At 37.6% G+C, this 22,165-nt stretch overlaps 2 protein-coding genes across 2 annotated transcripts in view; both read left to right on the forward strand.

The window, feature by feature from the left end:
- The window catches only part of LOC127619449 (cadherin-15-like), a 310,594-nt gene that overhangs the window by 156,719 nt on the left and 131,710 nt on the right, over window positions 1-22,165 (forward strand). The gene's annotated exons all lie outside the window — the stretch shown is intronic.
- Window positions 1-22,165, forward strand: part of ankrd11 (ankyrin repeat domain 11) — a 170,970-nt gene that overhangs the window by 121,337 nt on the left and 27,468 nt on the right. Inside the window, exons 3-4 of the mRNA XM_052092263.1 lie at window positions 10,801-10,946; window positions 21,397-21,535. Of these exons, the coding sequence (XP_051948223.1) occupies window positions 10,860-10,946; window positions 21,397-21,535 (226 nt within the window). The 5' untranslated portion in view covers window positions 10,801-10,859. The remainder of the gene's footprint in view (window positions 1-10,800; window positions 10,947-21,396; window positions 21,536-22,165) is intronic.

Here is a 22,165-nt window from a genome sequence, read left to right on the forward strand (position 1 = left end):
ATGTTCAGTGGGGGGGCTCTGTGGGAGTCATGCCATCTGTTGCAGGGCTCCATGTTCTTCTATTCTAATCTTTTCTATTTGCCAATGTAATGTTTGGGAGTCTAAAATGTGTATTTCATATTGACACACTAAAGCTGAATATATAAATAACCATCTTAAGACAATTTTTTTGTGAAACATCTTATGTCCTGTATAGGGCTGCACAATTAATTGAAATAAAATCTAAATTGCAATTATGACCTTGTGCGATTATTAAATCACAAATGGCTGCGATTTAATTAAATAAGTAAGTGGTCTGCTCGCTTAAAAGTTTATTTGAGCTGGTCTGTCCAGTCAATAATAAGTTAGTTTATTTTCAGAGCTGTTTTGTGCTCCGTAACTCCATCTTATGCTTCGAGTAACAGAAGTAGTTCGGTATTCTTTGCTTATGTGCGCTAAGCACTTTATTTAAAGTGTTTTTATTATTATCTGCGGTAGCAGCATCTCAGTCTCCACCAGGCACAGGTATCATAATAACAATGCAGCATACAAGATGGGGTGTAATTCAAACATCTTTATTAAATGATTGCTGAGCAAACGTGTTAACAGTAACACCTGCAGAGTCCAGAAACCTGTGCTCTTCCTCATTAACCTGTTATTTGCTAATCTCACGAGAGAGCGTGTCACCCTTATTACACTCCCAGAGGCAACAAGTGAAAGCGGAACTAATATTACCAACATCCAACAAAAATATAAGAAACGTACATATAATAAATCTATATATAGTAATGTTAAGATATTGTAATATAATGCATTGTTAAATGAAATATTATAAAATAATGAATAAAAATAGTTAAATGGTGACAAACTAACCAAAACTTTCACTTTAAGTATAATTACACCAATAGGTTATCAGTTCAACTTATGTACAGTGAGAATAGTTTGTATAAGCCTACAGTAAAGAGTAAAATTGAATATTTTGTGTATATTTACCAACAGTATTTTTGACAGCAAAACTAATTCAGTTTACAGTGACATTGAGCAGAAAGCTTAAATATAACCAGTTTTGACAGAGCTGTGGATAAAAATTGAAAGATCAGACGATTAGATGAAAAGAAAATTGGAGATTGGTATCGGATGGTAAAATCCTGTTTGGAGCATCCCTAATATTCCGGTTGTTGTGTTTCAAAAACGAAAGATGATGATTAGCGGTTTGAGACCCTATCACTAAATGGACTACACCAGGTACATGGTGGTGGATGGGTACAATTTGAATAGGAAGACAATGTTTTTGTTTTGTTTCTCTGTTTATGTATTTATTTGTTTGTGGGTGAATTGGGGGAAAAAAGTTCTCCGTTTGGTTGTTTCTGAGAGGACTCAAGTATGAAAACCCCAGCAGCCTTTTGGCAGTTTAACATGTGAAAAACATTACCACATGACCTTCATAATCGCAGGTTAAATCACAATTGCAATATTTTTCAAAAATAATCACAATATTACAATTTATCCAAATCGTGCAGCCCTAGTGCTGTACTGTACATGGTAGCTTGATGATCAGTTGTTTCACTTGATAGTTGATACTATATTGTGTATTTTAGGGGCCGTTTACACGACAACATTTTCAATTAAAAACAGTTTTTATGCGTTTTGGCTGTTCGTTTACACGACAACAGCGTTTTGGGGTCTGAAAACATTTTTGAAAGTTTTTGAAAACGATGCCATCATTGTCTCCGTGTAATGCGAATTTGTGAAACGAATGATGTCATTTGCATGCGTATTATGTGTTCAGTCTGTAGGCATGCACTTCGTGGTGTGCGTTATAGTCCAGGGTCACTTCATCGTCCTCATTGTCCGTCCAGACAAAATTGCTCAATGCTTTCGCCATCTTCATTGTTCACCGCTCTGTGGAAGAATGCTTATGTGCTCAGGTGCATGGTGTTTCTTTACAAAGTGACATCGCCAACTACTGGCCTGGTATGCATACTACAGCGTTTTTAGTCGTTTTCGCGGATCCGTGTGACCTGGGATCTGTTTGACAACATTGTTGACTGTAAGGGGGGGATGTCTCTTACTGTGCCTATTGTCCTGTTTCCTTTTTAGTAATTATTGCACTGTCCTGTACATTTTGCACACGTTTGCATGTGCACTTTATGTAGGAATGTGTAGGTCTTATTCAGTCTATGTAGTCTCATGTGGTTCTGTGTTTGTCCTATGTTGTTTTATGTAGCACCATGGTCCTGGAGGAACGTTATCTTGTTTCGCTGTGTACTGTACTAACTGTATATGTTTGCACGACAATAAAAAAACACTTGACTTACATATGCAGCGGCTTTGTCTCTGGGTGTCGCTAGTCTCTGTACTATGAAGTGGCCGTTCCTACTGCTTTCGTCTAACGTTATTGGTGGACTGCACATCTGGCCATGTCTCTTAAAAACCTGAGCATAGATGAGGCATTTTCCTTGTAAAACTAAGATTTCATTCTAATTTGCCAAGGAGATTTCTTGTTCCTACAAATGCACATTCTGCAGGGGAGAGTGTTTTAATATGATCTGCAGTAGTGCTCAATGCATCATAACATTTAATAAGACAAGTGACCTTTCAATGTACGAATCAAACTTACTCAGACTGCCGACAGTTTCTTCCCACACATCATTTTTGTATTATATTCATGCAGGAACATTGAAATCGCTCATAGAGGCTTCTCTGCCTTTCCTGCACTCAACTCCATTATCTCAAATGAGACGGGTGGCGTGAGCTCCACTTACACCCTCTTCACTCCCGAAAGTCGCTCCTCATTTGAATACAGTTAAACTTTTCTCAACTTTGTCGTAGCGCTCGCCGCACCCACATCTAGTCCTCAGAGGCTGCCGTCGCCGGAAGTCGCTAGCTATCATTGAAAATGAATGAGATCTTGTCGCTGAAGTCGCTGCAGGTATGAATGGGACTTCAAAAGCCTTTAAAGACGGACCTACCATGAGCTCCAAGGTTGTTAATCAAGGGTATATGCTTCTGTTGAAGCCATCGGTCACGTTATTTCAACTTAGTATTTAATTGTTTAATAGAGGAATTTCTGGTGAAGTATAGTATCCATGATCCTGAAGGGAAATGGTCCACCAATCACTGTGAAAGACACAAATGGTTAAAAAAAAATTTGGCACTCATAATCAACAACTTTAGTAGTTTACCAGAGATTTTATTTTTCTCGATTATGCCATTTGCAGTGCTTCATGCTTCTGAGCATTTTGTTCAATCCTGTGGTTGCAGACCTATTCTTACAGCATCTTTACTACAGCACTGCCATTTATTTATTTCAGGAAAAGCAGCTATATGCATGCACACTTATACAGTGTCCTCGCATCACGGTGGAATAATAATAATAATAAAGGGTGACTGCAGAAAGAAGACTGTGGCCTGCCGCCTCGCTCCTCCACTTGTTTGTCTTCTTTCCTCTCGGTACAAAAGCCTCTAATGAATTGAATTGATGTGGGTCAGGGGCTGCTCAGCCAACTCCATCCTGCCGTTGCCTGGAAACGGCAGCGGGCCTGGCTGGCCTCTGTAGCGTTCTATTTGCACACCAAACAGGGCTCGCCGCCTCGGACGCTCTTAAATGAAATGTAAATAGGCTGTTACAGTTCCATAGCAGAGAGCGAGCGCACCATGCCTCAGAGCTCTGTTCAATAAACTGCTCTCAGCAACACCTGGGAACCATCAAGCCACCACCACCCTCATTAAACCCCACACATCTCCATGTTCATAATGCATTCAGATTACAGTGTTGTGGGGTGCGGATCACTCCCATTATTATTAATAGAGCTGTATACATTGTGCAGGTTTGTATTTATCCAATTTATTGTTTTTGCCTATTAATCTGCATCGATAGTTGTTTTTGGATCTATGGGTTATCGACAAAATCAACGATAATAGTTTTTTTACTCTGTTATCGCTTTCAACACCATAGTTATTGTTAGAGGTTAACCGATGGTGGATTTTGTTGATACCGATAACTAAGGGGGTGGAAAAGGCCGATAACCGATTAAAATGCAGATCATTTTTAAAAGTAGATTTTGAAGAATGATTAAAAACATTTCTTACAATGAAGGGAACAGACATTGAGGATACAGGCGTCCTAAATGAATAAAATCCCAAAAGCAGTGGCACAAACAGTTTCAATAATAACCAGAACAATTTGGTGCATTGCTCGGGACTTTTAACTATAAACAAGCCTGAAACATGCGTGGACTCTTATTTTGAAATGACAGACTTGGCTTTGTTACAATGCTCTATATGTAAGTATATACCAATGGAATATTTTTATAACCAATATATTCACCAGATGAAGAGTTTTGTATATTTAAATACTCCAACAGATGGGGTTTATTGATGAGAAATTAAAAAATAATTGAATTAAAAAAATAAAACTGCATAGATTTTTGCCAATAACCAGTAGTTCCAAAAGCTACTATCGGTACCAATTAATCGGTAAAACCGATATATCGGTCTAACTCTAGTGATCATATTGGCAAAATCCAATATAGGTCAAACTCATACATCGGTAGTGTCCAATGGGGCATGTTGCATTGTGATGCACCTTCAGTTGATGAACTGCAGATTCATTCTGGCCACTTTTTTGCCATATTCCCCATTCGTTTAAAATAAAATTGTATTGGTGTTGAAGGTTTTTGCTATTAATTTCCTTTATGCATTTCATTTACTTTTACTTCAAAGCCAGCTTGTGATATGTCTGGTGTCAGGCCTTCTTTTAAAATCCTATTTAATATTATTTGTATAAAACACTAATGGGTTTCTGTTGCAAAGTAGAATTTTATTTTCTTCAGATCTTTTTATTTTACTGCTTACCACTGCATGTTTTCTCTGCAAGTGTGAGAGACAGCTACACTAAATATCAGTGGATATGATGACAGCACCCTGCGTTACCATGGTGCAGAGCTAGGGGTTTGTGGGCTCTTTCATCTCTGCAGGAGGCACTGTTATCCAAGCATCCCATGATAGTCATATTGTGCTGAGGAAGCAGAGATGTGTGAGGAGTGGGGAAGAGGTGGGCTGATACTTCCTGTAGCGAGCTACAGCCACGGCCCCTGTTTGACCGCAAAGAGAGGGGCCATATTGATCGATGGATGGTGAAATATATGTTTGAGGTGCAGAGTAATTCATTCTTGATGTCTCACCACCTCGGAACTACCATGCTAACAATTTGTGCATTTCCACAACAGAAAATGGCTTGATATGCTTCAAGGGCGACGTGTAATCACCTGTGCTGACACCGAATCAAAGGGCGTTCACGTTTACAGTGATGTAAAGCTACCAGAAGTCAAATTCGATGACAGTTGGCGATTTCAGGCAACATAAGCAACAGCGACTAGAGTTGAATAGAGTTTAACTTTATGCAGACTGAAAGGGGTAGTTCACCCTACAACGCGTGACCGACTCTGGGGATATTTCAAAGGCGATTCTTTGCTGTGAGTGCTTTTTCAGGGGCCTTTGCATTGTCATGTTTCACTTTTCTTGTTCCTGGAAAAATAGGTGTGATGTGCTGTTTTCTTTTCCAAATCTGTGTAGTATGCACATGTGACGGACAGTCGGGGTCGGTGGAAGCAGGAGATTAGAGGGAGCTTTGTGTACCCGGCCTGAGCCTAGGCCGGACTGCAATGTCAGCAAGCAAGAGGAAGCTCACTAACCACTGTCCGGCAGGCCCTGGGTCAGCCTCAGCAAACTGAGAGGCCTACATTCCTCCTGCATTAATCCCATGGCCCAGAGCCAGCCGTCCACTAGCAAGGCCTGTCTATCTACTCCTCAGCTAGCATGAAAAATGTAGCCAGTTGAACCTGTATCTAAAGCAAATAAAACTGAACTGGTCTTTAGGCCTCTAGCACTGTATCCTTAACAAGTGCAAAAAGTTTCTATCGTAATTTTTCTTAAGTTTTTGTCCAAGCGACAAAATTAAAGCAAGTTGTGCTCACTGTGGTTGGAGCGACCTAGCTAGATGCAGCGAAAATTGAACGCCACGATTAATTACGTAATGTGTAACAATATGTTATAATTAGTGCTGTCACGATTTTGACATTTGGCTGACGATTAATTGTCTGTTTTACGGCAGTGACGATTAGTTGTCCCTTTTAGGGCTTTTACGATTAATTCTCATATAAATTTTAATTTCTTAAGATGCATGTGTGCTTTTAGAAATAATCTTTACAAATTTAACTTCAAATACATAAATCAAATAATAAAATGGAGATATATTATTTCCTTTAAGGCTTTAGAATGTTTTGCCATTACGCGATTGTTCAAAATGAAGCCGGAGCACTTTGCGTTCTCTATCAAAATTTATAATTGTTTGTTATATTTTTGCTTCACACGCTCTTACGGACCGGAGCTGCTCTGGTTGACATCCGTGGTGCGGCTCAGTGACGCTCGAAGTTCAAATGAATGACACCCAAACATGCCGTTGATGTCATTTATTCATCAATTCGCCGATCAGCAAATATTCGCCACATAGTTACGTAGACAAGTTCATGTACTCTGATTTGAGTGCTTGACTGAGACGTTGCCAACATACGGTCCGGTTGAACATGCTTAACGTGTATTACTGTGGTGGTTGCCAACCTCAGTGCTCAAAAGTGGCAATAGAGTACCTTCAAAAATCTGTGCCATCTGGATGTGTTTGTTATTCTGGTAAGTTGCTATAAATACATTGACTTAAACATACCTGCTCTACAATATTCTCTTCATACTGATTATCAGCCATCCTGCTCTCTTGATATCGGTATTAGCCAGTAATAAATCCCCATTGGTTAACTACTAGTTTGGACTTCTAAGAGTAACATGGAAGAGAGTATATTCTTTGTTTGGTGCATGCAGTGTCAACCTACCCTATTCTAACTAGTCTCTAAAATGGAGGCCCGCTGGTAAAACTTCTTGCAACAATCTACTAGGGTCCAGGATTGTGTGAAAACCCTGCAGGGAGTATATACAGATTTGCTCACATGGTGTGTGTTTGCTGCTGTTGCCTGGTTGTACAGCAGGAAGCGGATGCAGGGATATATTCAGTATTAAGCCTGGGCGATGCGCCGTCTGCTCCAGCTACAGTAGAGTACAGTGCTAAAAGTAGACCTCATATGTGATGAATTACAGCTGGCTGCAGGCAAAAACCACTTTGTCTGATACAAGCACCCACACTGATGGCAGATGCTCAGCAGATTTTGATTGGGGTGGACAGCAGAGGAAATTAGCCTTGTTTTTGGAATGGGTGTTATTGTGTTTCCTGTTCTGTGTGTTTCTTTTCCTGCATTGAGATGAGCGCATAATTTACTGTACAGTTCACTTGCAGGACATAGGGACATAGAAAGTTGCACAAGCAGATGCATTATGTAGTATGGATACTGTATGTACAGTCGCAGTGAACTTGGGAACTCTGGTACCTCCATTTACAACTTTTCCATGACTTTTCCTTACAGCTAATGGAACTCTGGGATCTCGCATACATGTGTAATGGCTATGGATGGGCATTTTCACATACTCAAGTACCCACAAAAAATAAGAAATGGATTATTCGTAAATTAAAATAGGTTAAAAATAACAAGTATGACACACATGTGAAATTTATATTTGGTTTTATTCACAGATGTTACCCAAAAATGGTTTCCAAATAAGCTAACTTAAACAAACTATGCTTTTCTTTTGGTGGAAAATGAACACTATGCATTAAAAAAAAGACGTGTGTCTGGTGGACGACATGGCATGTTGTAAAATTGGAAAATTATTTTCTACCAAGGTGTACACACACACACACACACACATCAACAACAGGGCAACTCGCATAGTTAAATTCGTCCCCGATCATTATCAAAGGACAAAAATGATTTACTCTAGTCATCACTGGTTGATATATTTTGAATATGTCGCTTTCAAATAGCCTATATAATATATTTTCAGTCACAAGTGTCTTTTTTTGGTTTGACAACTTGAATGAAAGACCTCTTCAATACTACATACAGATAAATTGCATTGTAAATGTCACCATTTCTAATCGTTCAGTTTGCGCAGTTACACCACTTTTATACACTAACCTGAAAACTCATCAACGTTAATTTGTTTGTACAAAAACATTCGGAGCTTTGGACTCCCTTCTGCTGCGCCACATCCGCTCGTCCTGTTGTGTGCGAGATACCTCAACCAGCTTCAGTAAATGTTATATGACCCTCTTGTGGTCTCCTAACGCTATTACGGCAGATTGTTGAACATAAGGCCAATATAGTGAATTGGAAAGCATGCAAATTTGACTTCTAATTTAAATGTCAAAATATATTGATAAAATAATGTGACGATCAATAATCGATAGTGATATTTTATCACATCCCTAATTGAAATCAATACTGACAGCATTAGCGTAATGCACATATATAAACTCATATACATAAAGTTAACACACTGTTATTAATTCACATTATTATTCAGATAATATTACAAGTATTGCCACTATTGACGTTTCTTGAAATCAATCAAAGAATCCCCTTTTAAATACAGACATTGCCTGTCAATCAATTTGAGAAGGTGCATACACATTAGCTATACAAACTGGAAACATTTAGTTTTTTAGCTAAATATGAGGTGAAAAAACACAATTTATGATTCCAATGTTGTCAGGTTTTACTGCTGATTTGAACTATGTTCTTTGTTCGTTATCTTGACCAACAGTTTTGTAGATTTCGGTCTTTCTCCATTCAAGTAGATAAGAGCTGCACATGTATGCCACTTGTGAACATAGAAAAATAGCTACCCTGGAGCATTCCAAAGATGGCCGCCATTGGACTGTGTTGCTAAAAAGACTTTGATCCTGCTATCGTTCACTTCCACATTCCAAACCCTGAAATGTGAAATGGGTTCATGGTCGACTAGCTGGGGCAGATTTGAGTGCATGATTTGTCGATTACTCATCCACATCTAGTAATGACCTGTTGTTTTGATATTAAAATAGACCTGGTTTGGGCGAATGGTGTTCTAGGACATGTGTCAACCTATTTTACAGTGTGTGGGTGTGTGTTTGTTTATCCCCATCACCGGTTGACCTTTCCACTATTTTGAGGTGTGGAGGGGCAAGAATGGGCAGTAGGAGACATCTCAGTCCATGCAGTCAGATAGTAGAAGCACAAGTATTACTCTCCGCCTGTGTTTGCATGTGGTATATTAGCAGAGGATATAAATAGCTGTCTTTGAATAGTAGATCTATAGAAGTTTGGTTGTAGTGCTAGGGTAATGGAGATTGCCAGTTTTCCTGGGGAGGTATTGAGAGAAAGAACAAGAGCTGGAATGGGCCGCCCCGCCCTAGACACAAAACGAAAACGCATACATTATGTATGGGGATTATAGTGTTTGGAACTACCCTTATGCGAAGCATTGATGTTCTGCATAAGCAAATATTTGTTCAAGGGTGGAGTAGAGATGATCCACACTAAGTTACCTGTAACAGTCGACTAGATCTCTGGTGGGGTTGAATAATTGCTGTTCGTCCTTTAAATGGTACTTTCACAATATTTGGAAATGATGCAGTTCTGCATGTTGCAGTACATTGCTTTAGGTTGCTGTACAAAAGAAAGGCTTTTATATAACATCGCTTGCAAATTGCATGTCATATAAAGCTGGTTCCTCTCCAAAGTGAACCCCCTTGCTCAATATAAATTGTGATGGGGCATCTTGAATCAGCAGTCTTGCTGTGGGAGACATTGGCATAAAGATGGCTCCCAAGTGAAAACAAAAAGATTGTGCTATATTGCAGTCAATGCATTTTGTTCTTAATAACTAACATTTTCAAAAGCCTAAATGCAAAATAATTGTAATATTGATATTGTTTGTCTGTGTGTCAATTAACTATGTTGACAGAGTATCGCAAAGCTATACTATACTGTTTTTTTCCCCCTCTAATCTCTTGCAGCAGTCGTCCCAACCTTGCAGTACTAATTAATTGCAGTGTGCGCTTGTGCACTCGGACATTTTAGTGTTTTGTTATCTTCATCTTATCCGTTAGCGGTAGCTCTGATCTCAGTGTATACGTGACTTTATGTGCAGGCTACCGCCATGTTTATAAGCTACCGATTCATTATGCTCGATGTTGGGTCATGCATTATAAACAAGATCATGCATTATATTTTAAGATTTAACTGTTGCATTTATGAATGTTTTGGCAAGCATCGCTAGTACTAGCAACCACTCTGAACAGCCTATCATCATGGCGATGGTGCAAAACTATCAACATTTTGAAAGGGCAAACACTACAGATTTCAGAACGTTTTAACATTTAGTTTTTATTCTCGGGTCGTAGTGAAATCACATTTTGCAAATAACTGGTCCATGGGATGCATACCAAATCCAGACACCAATATGAAAAAATCTTGGCTGTTGTTTTTGTGATTTGCTTCATTGGATCAAATGCATTTTGGGAAATGATCCACCGTTATATTGTTGAAACAAAAATGTATCTTCTGAAAAGCGTCATCAATCTGACGAACAAGTTAAACTAAAGCTCACAATGGATTAAATGCACAGTGGTCTGAGGACTATTTACATGCATTTTATATATTGAATGATTGTCAATATAATATTAACAAACTCAGTTTCTCAATACTTTCTTAACTGCTGTAGTCGGAGGGATGGATTTGCTAAACCCTTCAGGAAATGATAAAAATGTCTCTTTCTTTAGAGGGCAGTCATGGTAGACGATCAAGTCTGAGCTGTTGTTTTGTGTGAATGAAATGTCTTAAAGAGATGGACAGGAAGGTGCTAATGTTTCCTTCCCTCTCTCGGTTTCAGACTGTCGATGACGATGCGATGGAAGCGTGAATGAGGTTTGGCGTGGCAGTAGCTGAACGATGCCCAAGGGTGGGGGTTCTAAAACCCCCCAGCTGGAGGACTTCCCACTCAACACCGACATGGTGGAAAAACAGGGTGGGAAGAAGGTGAGAAAATTGCTTTCACAATTTGTATTGCTTTTATTTAAACACACACACACACACACACACACACACACACTGATGTTGTAACCCGCATGAATCATTCTAAGCTGTTAAGCTGTAAACCAGATTTGAGCTAGAGACTGACTATATCCCAAAGCCAGTTTTTAGAGTTGCATACTCCTGACGCTGCTTTGTTGTGTTTATGTAAACTGCAGAAACTAGTCAAACTATGTATGGGCCCATTTTTATATATTTTTTAACCACCTACAAATTTATGTGAGGTTAAGGCTGGGCGTCTTTTATCAAGGAATCGGGGTTTATTTATTTTCAAGAACTATAGTTAGATACGTTGTCAGTCCACCAAAGGCGGAATAAGGAAGAGAAATGTTCATAGCGCGTGTCTTGATGCCGCCCCCAATCTGATCATCTGCACGTGTGTGCACTCCAAATGAACATAACATAGCTTAACAACATGGACAGTGATATAAAAGACACTGGTAATATTTCCAGTACAAATGTACAATGTGATTGTAGCTCAACATTGGTGAACGGTCTTTCTTTTCTTCTTAAATACACGTAATAAATAGTTACGTGACAGTCACTGGTTCTTATTTCAAATCATATTGAAGCCTATAAGTGGGAGAATCAAACATCCACCGCTCCTTTTACCATGATGATTCAAATAGATCGTTAATTATTGCTTTGTTCAGTGATGTGTTTCAGGTGCGCTGCATCTATAGCCAACATTTGGCAAGCGATCATTTTGACAAACAATAAATACATTTCTAGATATTGATATCTAGATAACTTTCTAGGTAGACTTGGTGTAGAAACAAATGAATACCTACATTGGCTAAGAAGTATTTAGCAGTTTTCCTATTTTATACTATTGTTTCTACACGTCTGGGTTTATTCGATTTTATTTTATTTTTACATTTACACAATGATAACAATTGCACTCCTATAATGAAAAGAAGTTTGATTTCTCCCGCCAGGTCGCCGTCCATTCCAATAAAAATCATGTTGTTTAAATTATGTTGGAGTTACTTTTCAGTTGTGAACATTTAAACGTTAAAAAATAAGTCGAATCGAAACTATATTTTATCTTTTTTGCCATATCGCCCAGTCCGAACAAGTAGGTCTGAACAAGTTACTGAACAAAAGTCATTGATTACAAATTACTACTCGGATTACTGACTGATTACTTGGTTAGAAGAGTAATCACATTACAAATAATTTTTCAGTTACTTTCCAATAAAACGAAAAGCTTTTGTTTTTCCTCTAAATTCAAAATAACGTCTATATTTCCTCCTCGTTCATTGATTTTACAGAGCGCATGCCCTTCAGCTGTCACAAAATGCAAACAGGTGTTCATATTAACATTATTCATGTTAAGAATATATTCTGCTTATCTAATATTTTGGAAATATGTGTAACCCGAAATAAGTAACTTATTTGAATGTCAGTAACTGTAATCTGATTATAAGAATTGTAATGTAATGATTACAGTTATTAATTACTTTGTATTGAAATTACACCCAACACTGATGATGTAAAAAAAAAGATTCCCGAACAAATGATTGGCCTAGATATGAATTTTGTTGTAAGCAGTGGAATTTTATTAATAAATAAATACAAATGAATGAATAAAATACTGTATGTATTAGCATTTACATTTGCATTTGGCAGACACTTTTATCCAAATCAACCTGGAGTTAAGTGCCTTGCTCAAGGACACAATGGTGGTGGGTGTGGGGATCGAACCAGCAACCTTCTGATTACCAGTTTACCAGTTATATGCATTAGACCACTACACCACCACCACTCCACTTTTTATTTCAATTATTTGTACTGTAGGATCAATTATTAGATTGTATTTATGGCTCTAAAAAGTCCTTAAAAGTTCTGTGTAAACAGATGCAGTCTTTTGTAAGAATTGCATGAAATGTATCTCTGATTTGTAATATATGCTCTTTTGAAATCTGAAAGGATCTCATAATTTGGCAATAGACTGCTGAATGCAGTAAATGCAATAAAAATACAGGGTTTTTCCTGGCTCAAAATGAGGCAGAGGTGGTACCATACTGATCAAAAGTGTGACGTTAAAAACACTTTACTTGACGTTAATACACTCCTATTGCCCTGGCAACTGAATACTAGTGTTAATTCTTAGTCTTTAGTCTTAATCCTGTGTCAAATGTCCTTTTTAGTTTTTATCATATTTAGTCAATATTATCATATTTTTATAAAATTTTTTAGTCACGTTTTCGTTGAATGTAGTTTTAGTCAATGAAAACTGTTGACATTTTTAGTAACATTTAATCATATTGACATTTTAATCACTGAACACTGTAAACATTTTAGCCATTAGAGTATTATTGATAAGCATTTGTCAATCTAGTCTATCGAAACCTAGATACCTAGATATAGTGTGTGTATATATATATATATATATATATATATATATATATATATATATATATATATATATATACACACACACACACACACACACACACACACACACACACATTTTATTGTTGTTGTCATTTTAGTGTTATTTTTCACATAAGATTGATTTTATCATGATGATCTCATCAATGATGCAACGCATTGCAAGCTGCAGACAGCGGGGGTGAGAGGCGAGCGTCTCCGTGTTCGAGGGTGCATCCGTCGGCAGAACTTTAAATCTCTCCCGTTCTCGACTCCCGCTCAGATTTGGTCTCTTCCGCGACTGGTTGAAGCAGCTCTGACCGCACAGAGAATGACAGTTTTGGAGTTTGTGCTAATTTACATGTCACGCTCCCGTATTATTTGAACAAATTAAGGATAAAATAAAGATATATCGCCAAGCTGTGATCTGTGTTTCTATCAGACACTCGAGCTGCAGCGCTCCTCTTGTCTCGCGTGTCATCATTATTGTTTTATATGATCTCAAGTTATGTTAAATGACATCAAGTGACTATTCGACAATGGAATTATTTGTATTATTATTGCCGAGATTTGTAGATGCAAATGACAATCCACCGAGTGCAATGCTTGTTAGTGTTTTCCATGAAGGCACCTACTGGAGTTTTGTAAACAGCATTTCTGTAATGCTGAAATAGCATTTCTTACTTCTCCAAATTTAAGAAAGTAAGAAATCAGAATTGTTACGGGGAATCAAACCCATAATCATTAAATTCCTTACGATTCCAATCCCTAACAGCACATGTATGTCACTTTTTTTCCATCAGAAATATGCTCATTCTTATGCTCAATTTGCTCATCTGCAGTAAGTGGCTACAGTGTTCCCTGTTAGATTTTAGAAAGAGCTGATGTTTCCACAACATTTGTGGAAAATTTTTCCTTATGGTAAATAAGGCTGTTAAAACTGAACAAAATACTCTCTTTAACAGATGTCTTGGCATTGGCAACCACTAATAGATACACTTCTCTCACCTCTCTTTCACCAGAGGTTATATATGGTTTGTGAATTGAAGTGTTATTCCCGATGCTGTTTATCAAAGTGCATAGGCCTTTTTTGTATTTTGTATAGGTGTTATTTGACTAGAGAACGCTGTGATTGTGTATACTTTTGTGTGCAAAGTTGCTTTCTCGCCCTTGGACTATGTATGCACGATTTTGCATGAGTTTCTTAACACAACAACTAGATTGTAATCATAACTTCTACCCTAAAACCCAAATTATGCTTCACGCGTACAGGACGTTTAATGCAAATCTCGTCATAAACAGAGTGCATGAGCACTAAGCGCATGTAGCCCAATTTTTCTTACCGCGTGTTTTTGAATGCACAGAATGCGTATGCACCTGAAGTTATTTGCATTAATTAGTGGGTCCACAAGGTGGCAACACACACATTTGAGCCGCTGCTGTCACAGAAAAGCACAAAGATGATGTAATTGTTGCTAAACATCAGGAGATGAAGGACAATGGATGTGCATGTCAAGAGCATGTGTGTGAGGAGGTCTGGAGATACTTCTATTTGGCACTGCTTTGGTGGCATCAGGGGGACCTACTCAATATTAGGCTGGGGGTTTTAATGTTGTGGCTGATCAGTGTATCGAGTCTGAAGGAATATAAAAACATCTTTATGGGTCTAAACTCCTGAAGAGAAAGTCTGGTGTCTCGTAGCAGTCGTTGTGTGCATGCTCCAAACTGCTGTGAATGCGCTCTAAATTTCCCGATTCGATTCCTATTCACAAGTTCTCTATTCGATATTGATTCCTGGAAAATGCAAGCTTGTAGTACCACCTGTTTACTCCAGAGGGCAGTAAGTGAAATTTCAGCTGTATGAGCAACGCACAGTTTATACAGTGAAGAAAACACTTCAGTAGGCAGAACAACACAAACATGCCTTACGTTCTTGCGTTCAAAACACTTGAAGGAGTGCAAATGCAATCTAAGGGATCTCAAGATGTGTTTAAAGATCGAGTATTAAACTATATTTAACTTAAAACAGTGAACTGAACATTGTTTGTTTATGATGCAACACACCCGAGACGCGACACAAGCATGTCTGACGGAGGTGTTCATTGACGGGTCCTTAAACAAGCCCTCATAATAAATCTCAACTGATTGACAAATTCACTTGTGTAATGGATTGCTGTGAACTGTGTGACAATGATTGACTTATGATCAATAATATGATAATAAACAATACATTGTATTCTAAAGCCGCTTTTTGTCTTATCAATGATGAACTCTTCAGCCACAGGATTAAACAGGAATTCATTTTAATTATCTGAATATTTTTTATTGTATATAATTTTTAAATATTTAAAGATAACTATGTATTATTGTATATTGATATAAATATGTATAATCTTTATATATTGAATTATTGGGTTATATGAGGGGCTTTCTCAGCAAATATTTGTATATGCGATTAAATGCGATTAATCGCGATTAATTAATCGGGACACCATGTAATTAATTCGATTAAAAATTTGAATCGATTGACAGCCCTACTATTTATGTATTAGATATGGGTTCGTTTTAGTAGTTAATAGTTTTTCATCATTTTGGTCACATTTTACCTCATTTAAAATGAACAAATCAATGTATTTAATGAATAAATGTAATATTATATTGTAGGGATGCACCGATTGTGAAATTCTGGGCCGATACCGATGTTTAAAATAACAATTTGCCCGATGGTTGATTTTATTTTTTATTAAAATTATTTTTGCTGTTATTTAATCCCCCTTTTGTGCCAGTGAAACAAAGAAATCTTCATTATAAAAAATAAATGAGCTTGCATCACACTATCTGTGAATGAACAAATTTATTAAACAACGTTTAATATAACCTTCTTTCAAATAACAAAGGTTATTTTTCAAGAGCCTTTTTAGCCTGCTATACACCTGCTATACAGCAGAATGTTTCACTAAATCACAGACCAGACAGTAAAACACTCCCACACCACCGACATTTTCTTGCATTTATTTGAAAACCAACCACACGTGCGCACGGCATCCGTTGCCCTCTTACGTCATGCCAGAGTCGTGTCCAGCCAGTGGCTGTGTGTGCTGTTATAGTACCACCTGTTGGATCTTCTCCGAAACTGCAGCTGGGTAGGCAAATGTTGTTTAAGTCAACCGCAAATAACCAAGACATATAAACGCATAAACATCGGCCACTGCCATTGGTGAATGACATCGTATTTGCCGATAGGCCGATGTCAGTCAACAAGGCGTATATCGGCCGATACATCTGTGCATCCCTATTATATTGCATATATTAGATTTTGTTACATATGTATTGTTTAATTACATAATTTGTACCATCTACAGGTATTTACAGTATTTGTTGAGCATGTGCTAAAAAAACGTTACTGTCTCTTTAAGGGAATCCTGCATTTTTATAAACAGCATCTTTAAATTAGCGCATGTTAACGAGAGAGACTGGAATGGCTTTATGTCATCTGTGCTATGCCTGATTGCAATTAAATGTTGCTTTTTTGTTGTTTGTGATCAACAACTGACTGTAGAGAATAGAAAGGTTGTTAAAAGAGACATTATTCAGTGACAATTTGGTTGCGTGTATCTTGTCTTATGATTTCCTCTCATTGTAGCGGAGAACTGAGCATAGAGAAAAAGACTGATCTTGAGATTTAAGAATCGACATTGAGATCGTTCAAATGAAGATCACGATGCATCGGAAAAGCAATACTTGTACCCACCCCTAATGTGCGCTCAGTAATATGGAGTATACTTTGACTTGCTTGCTTGGACTGTATGCAGACGCTGAGCGTTTGCGTAAAAATGGAAGTATGCCCAGAGCTTAAGTTCACATAGACTGTGAGAACATGCCAATACTTGGGTAAAATGTATTATTGTGTCGAGGATGTTCAACAGTCAGATTAATCAAATTCACTGGCGTCCATCCAGGATTAATACATTCAGGCAAAACAACATAGGCAAAAACATGCAAATAGCACTTTCACAGTTGTATTCTATTGCAACGAGGATAGATGGGAAGACAAACTCTGTATAATAGTGTATAAAGAGGCACAAGAAGTTGGTTATTTTCTGTTCATAATGATACTCTTTTTGGGTCTGGTGGTCAGTGTTTTGATGTAAGAGAATTCAGAGTTAGAGGAGACTTTAGATGGTGTGTGTATCTGTGTATGTACATCATTCTGTGTAGGATTGCATCAGACTCTGCGAGGGCCAGGGAGAGCAAGCATGTGAGTGGGAGAGAGAGAGAGAGAGAGGAAGAGTGAAAGCATTTCTAGGAGATCAGTCAGTAAACAGGGACGCTCACACAGATGGTTTTGGAGAAAAGCAGTGAGACAAACTTGATTTATTTTGCATGAAATCGTGCACAGCCTTATTATGATTATTAGCATTTACAATATTGCTAAAGCGTACTTAAGGTTTGAAATGGGCAATGGTGAAACAAATAGAGATACAGGAACATTTTATATTTTGATTTTATTTATAAATTATATACAAATATACAAAATGTTATAGTAATAAATCTCCCATTAACCTTATAAATGATCTCCTGATCTGTCTGTCTCTTGGAGTCAGTTGAGCTAGTTCTTCAGGGGTGGGTGGGTGGGTGGGTGGGTGTGTGTGTGTGTGTGTGTGTGTGTGTGTGTGTGTGGATGACATCATCGTCTCATGACAGAAGGGGATGTGGGCAGGACAGAGAAGCTCTGGCGATGGAAAGATCTCTGCATTCAGCCTAAGCTTTATCACTGCGCTAAGAGCTCTTTAATTAGCACTGCCAGTAGCACATACCTAGCTGCTCCAGAACCACTTCCTTTCTCAACAGTCAGCCCATTACTTGTTTTTCATAGGCATTTATGTCATTTATTTTGTTTGTATAGCTATAAATTGAGTTTTACTGAGCAGATCTTATAAATATTGCATGATCTAGGTCTATTAGTGTGACTTCTCAAAAATCAGACTGTGCTGTTTCAGTTGTAATTAGGCATTTAAATGACATTTTAAAGGCAATTTGTGGTTTATGACTGACTGAAATTAAACTTTTGAAGTGATTGCAAATGTTTGGGTTAGAAGTAGTGTACATAAACTGCTCTTCTATGGGTGACAACTTATTGAAGGCGGAGGATGCTTGAGAGTGTTCAATTTTAGTGTGGCTTTATTTAAATTCAGAGTTTGACACAGTTGATCATTCAGTTTTAATTGATGCATTGAAGAGCTGGGTGGGAATATCTGGGGGGGCTTTAGATTGGTTTGTTCCCTAGCATAGTACATTTTCCTGAATGGTAAATTTATAGTGTCTGCTGGTGATGGGATGTCCATCTCTTCAACAATAATTTGTGGTGTTCCGCAAGGATCCATGTTAGGGCCAATTTTGTTTTCTCTGTTACCGCTTGGTTCTTTGATTAAAAAAATACGACTTCGAAATACGAAATTGTATTTTTTGTTGAATCCCGATTTCCTGACTAATTCCAAGGTTCTTCAAGAGTGTATAGCAGATACAAAAAGTTGGTTGGCATGTAATTTTTAGTAGTTAAATACTGATAAAACAGAGGTTGTTATAATCTATCATGGTGTTAAAATAAAAAGTCAGATTGAGTCAGCACTTAATCAGGTGGTCCCAAATATTCAGCAGGTAGTGAGAAAATTCCTGGAGGTACAAATTAATTTTAAGGTTGATTTTAATTTTATTTTAATAATTACATGTAAAGCATTACATGGTTTGGCGCCAGAATATTTAGCAAAACTTTTAAGACCTTATGAAACAGTTTGAGCTTTTAGATCTTGTTGTGATACTGTTGAAAGATCCAAAATCCAGATACAAAACAAAAATGTGATCGAGCATTTGCAGTGAAGGCCCACGATTATGGAACAGCGTGCCCTGGGATATTAGATCTGCTGAGTCGGTGTCTGTTTTTAAGTTTTGTTTAAAAAAGCATTTGTCTAAACTTGTTTTTACCACTTTTTTTACCTTGTCTGAGTGTGTTCTGATTTAGTTTTTTGAAGCACTTTTTTTCTAAATTGCTAAAGGGTGTTATAAAATATATTTTTTTTTTATTATTACAGGTAGTGTAGTTACAGATGTGCATTTATCTGTATTTTAAAATATCTAAAAATGGCCAAATATCTGCTGACTAATTGGTCTGTGCAAAATATTAGTCTGTCAATTGTAAAGATTGGCCCTAGCAGAATGTATGTCCTTAGGAAGGTCTGCAGATTTCCACGCAATTTAAACATTCAGCATTCACAAAGGTCAACACATCCACTGCCCCTTATAAATTAGTTTATTAAATATGTTGGCTAATTTGGTAGCCTAGTGCTTTCAGCTACCAATGCGACTATAGTACTCTTAATTTATTAATGGAATTCATCATATTTACAGCAATGTTCTGGCTTTAATACAATGGACAGCATTTGGTTGATTATCACGAAAAAAAAACAAGATTTTAGCATAAAAATATCAGGGATTTACCGGCATTACCGTTTACCAGATTACCAGGGTTTACAGCCGTTACGCCGTCATGACCATGAACTTGTAATATCGGATACAACTTTACACAGATAAAGTTTAGTAAGCACATTTTTCTCTCTGACATTGTGTTAACATGTATAATGTTTGTTTTATGGCTATACTTTTGAATGTATATTTTAATATTTATGTACTGGCCTCATTCGCTTTCGTTGTAATTGCTTTACTGTATCCGTGATTTGTTTTTTGTTTTTTAATAAAATAAAAAAACGAGAGTTTATAAACGAGGAACGGATCGAAATTATATTTTTATGGTAATCAACATCATGGCACTAATGCAATGAATTGAGCTTGAATTTATATTCTGGGTTCAAAACAAGTTTAGCTCAATCGACAGCATTTGTAGGGACGTTTGGGGCCCCCTGCTGGAGCAGCTGCCCCCGCGACCCGACTTCGGATAAGTGGTTGAAGTTGGATGGATGGATAGATGGATGGATGGATGGATGGATGGATGGACAGCATTTGTAGCATAATATTGATTACCACAAAAATGTATTTTGTCTCGTCCCTCCTTTTCTTTAAAAAAATAAAAATGCACAAATTTGGGTTCCAGTGAGGCACTTATAATGGAAGTGAATGGGGCCAATCCGTAAACGTAAAAATACTTACCATTTCAAACGTAATGCCACAAGAGGTAAATAATATGTGTGTTAACATGATTTTAGTGTGATAAAGTCACTTACTAACCATTCTGTGTAAAGTTAAATCCAATTTTACAACTTGGTGCCATGATGATGTAATGCCAACGAACCCTAAAATGACTGTCAAAAAATTATGATTTAAACAACTGTACAGCTCAAATAATAAATGTTTTAACAGAAGAATTAATGCAAGTGATTTAATAAAATTTTAAGCTTCACATTTCTGCCTTTTTAAACCCTCAAAAAATTGGCCCCATAGACTTCCAATTTAAGTCACTTACTGTAACACAGATTTTTGCTTTTTTAAATGAAAAGGAGGGACGAGTCTAAAGTTATTTTTGTGTTTATCCATATTATGCCACAAACTTGTATTGATCCCAGAATATTCCTTTAAATCCATAACAATCCCTTGCAATAAAAGCAGAATTTGTTTCGGCCCAGTTCTAGAGTGGTGCAAAAGGACAGTATGAATGTAGCTTTGAAGCGGGCCGGTAGAAATGGTGGTCTCTGATGGCTTCCAGTTGTTGATGTGAAATGTCTGGCACTGTTACAAACCACTCTGCTCTCTTTAATGTCTCTCAAAATTATCCATCACATTAAAAATCCACTTTCTTGCATTAAGAAGCCACTTCTTAACTGGAATCCACTAAAGATAGTTAGTGCTTACATAGACGTATATTCTTTCTTTATCGTATTATTGTCCCAGAGCACAGTTAATACTTCTTACTGAATCACTAGATATTTATCCATGCTTGGCTGAATAATTTAAGTTTCTGTAATAGTTTGTTTCCTGCTAAACTTACACTTAAATTCCCATGTTCCCCCAGGATAAAGACAAAGGCTCGTCAAACAAAACTCCTAAATTGGACCGCAGCGATGGTGTCAAAGAGATGAAAGAGAAAGCTCCTAAGAGGAAGCTGCCCTTCACCGTCGGAGCCAATGGAGATCAGAAAGATTCTGACACGGGTAAGGGGGCGGGGCCAGCTCTCAGCAGAGCACTCTGGGTAACAGGACACTAGTAAGTGTTTCTGTGTGACCTGCTGTGTTGTTGTTGTCTTCAATACTTTGTGATGGAGTAACATGGAGAAACCATTCATCCATAAATTGGAAATGTTGTTGGAAATGAAATGCTCAGAAGGGTGAGAGATCCATTTTTTCTTTCTTTATGGGTGTATTTTGATGGATGAATCTGAATCGGATCCTTATCTTGTTCTGTTGTAATTAAGATGGATTTTTGCCTTGAGATGTTGGCATGTTCAGAACATGTTGTTTTTGTTTACAGTACTATTTCACGCCTATCTGTCATTGTTATATGTTCTGAATTCCACCACAATTTAGTGGCGTAAATTATGAAAATGTGGACAGTTGTCTCCTTTTAGCCTGTTTAGGAAGACAGTGGTTTAATCTATTTTACGTGGTGTGCTTTAGTTTTTTATTGGCAAGTTTTTGCAGTCGAGGCGCAGCCTCTCCATAACCTTTTAGCAAGCTGTTGGCAGGAACCCCCCGTCCCCCCTTCCTCCTCTTGAGACGTGGCTACAAGGCGTGAAATCTTGCCCATTTTCCCTCTCATCAGACAATGCCTGAAGTGCTCATTGT

The sequence above is a fragment of the Xyrauchen texanus genome, chromosome 2 (genome assembly GCF_025860055.1).
Source record: "Xyrauchen texanus isolate HMW12.3.18 chromosome 2, RBS_HiC_50CHRs, whole genome shotgun sequence".
NCBI classification, from domain to species: Eukaryota; Metazoa; Chordata; class Actinopteri; order Cypriniformes; family Catostomidae; genus Xyrauchen; species Xyrauchen texanus.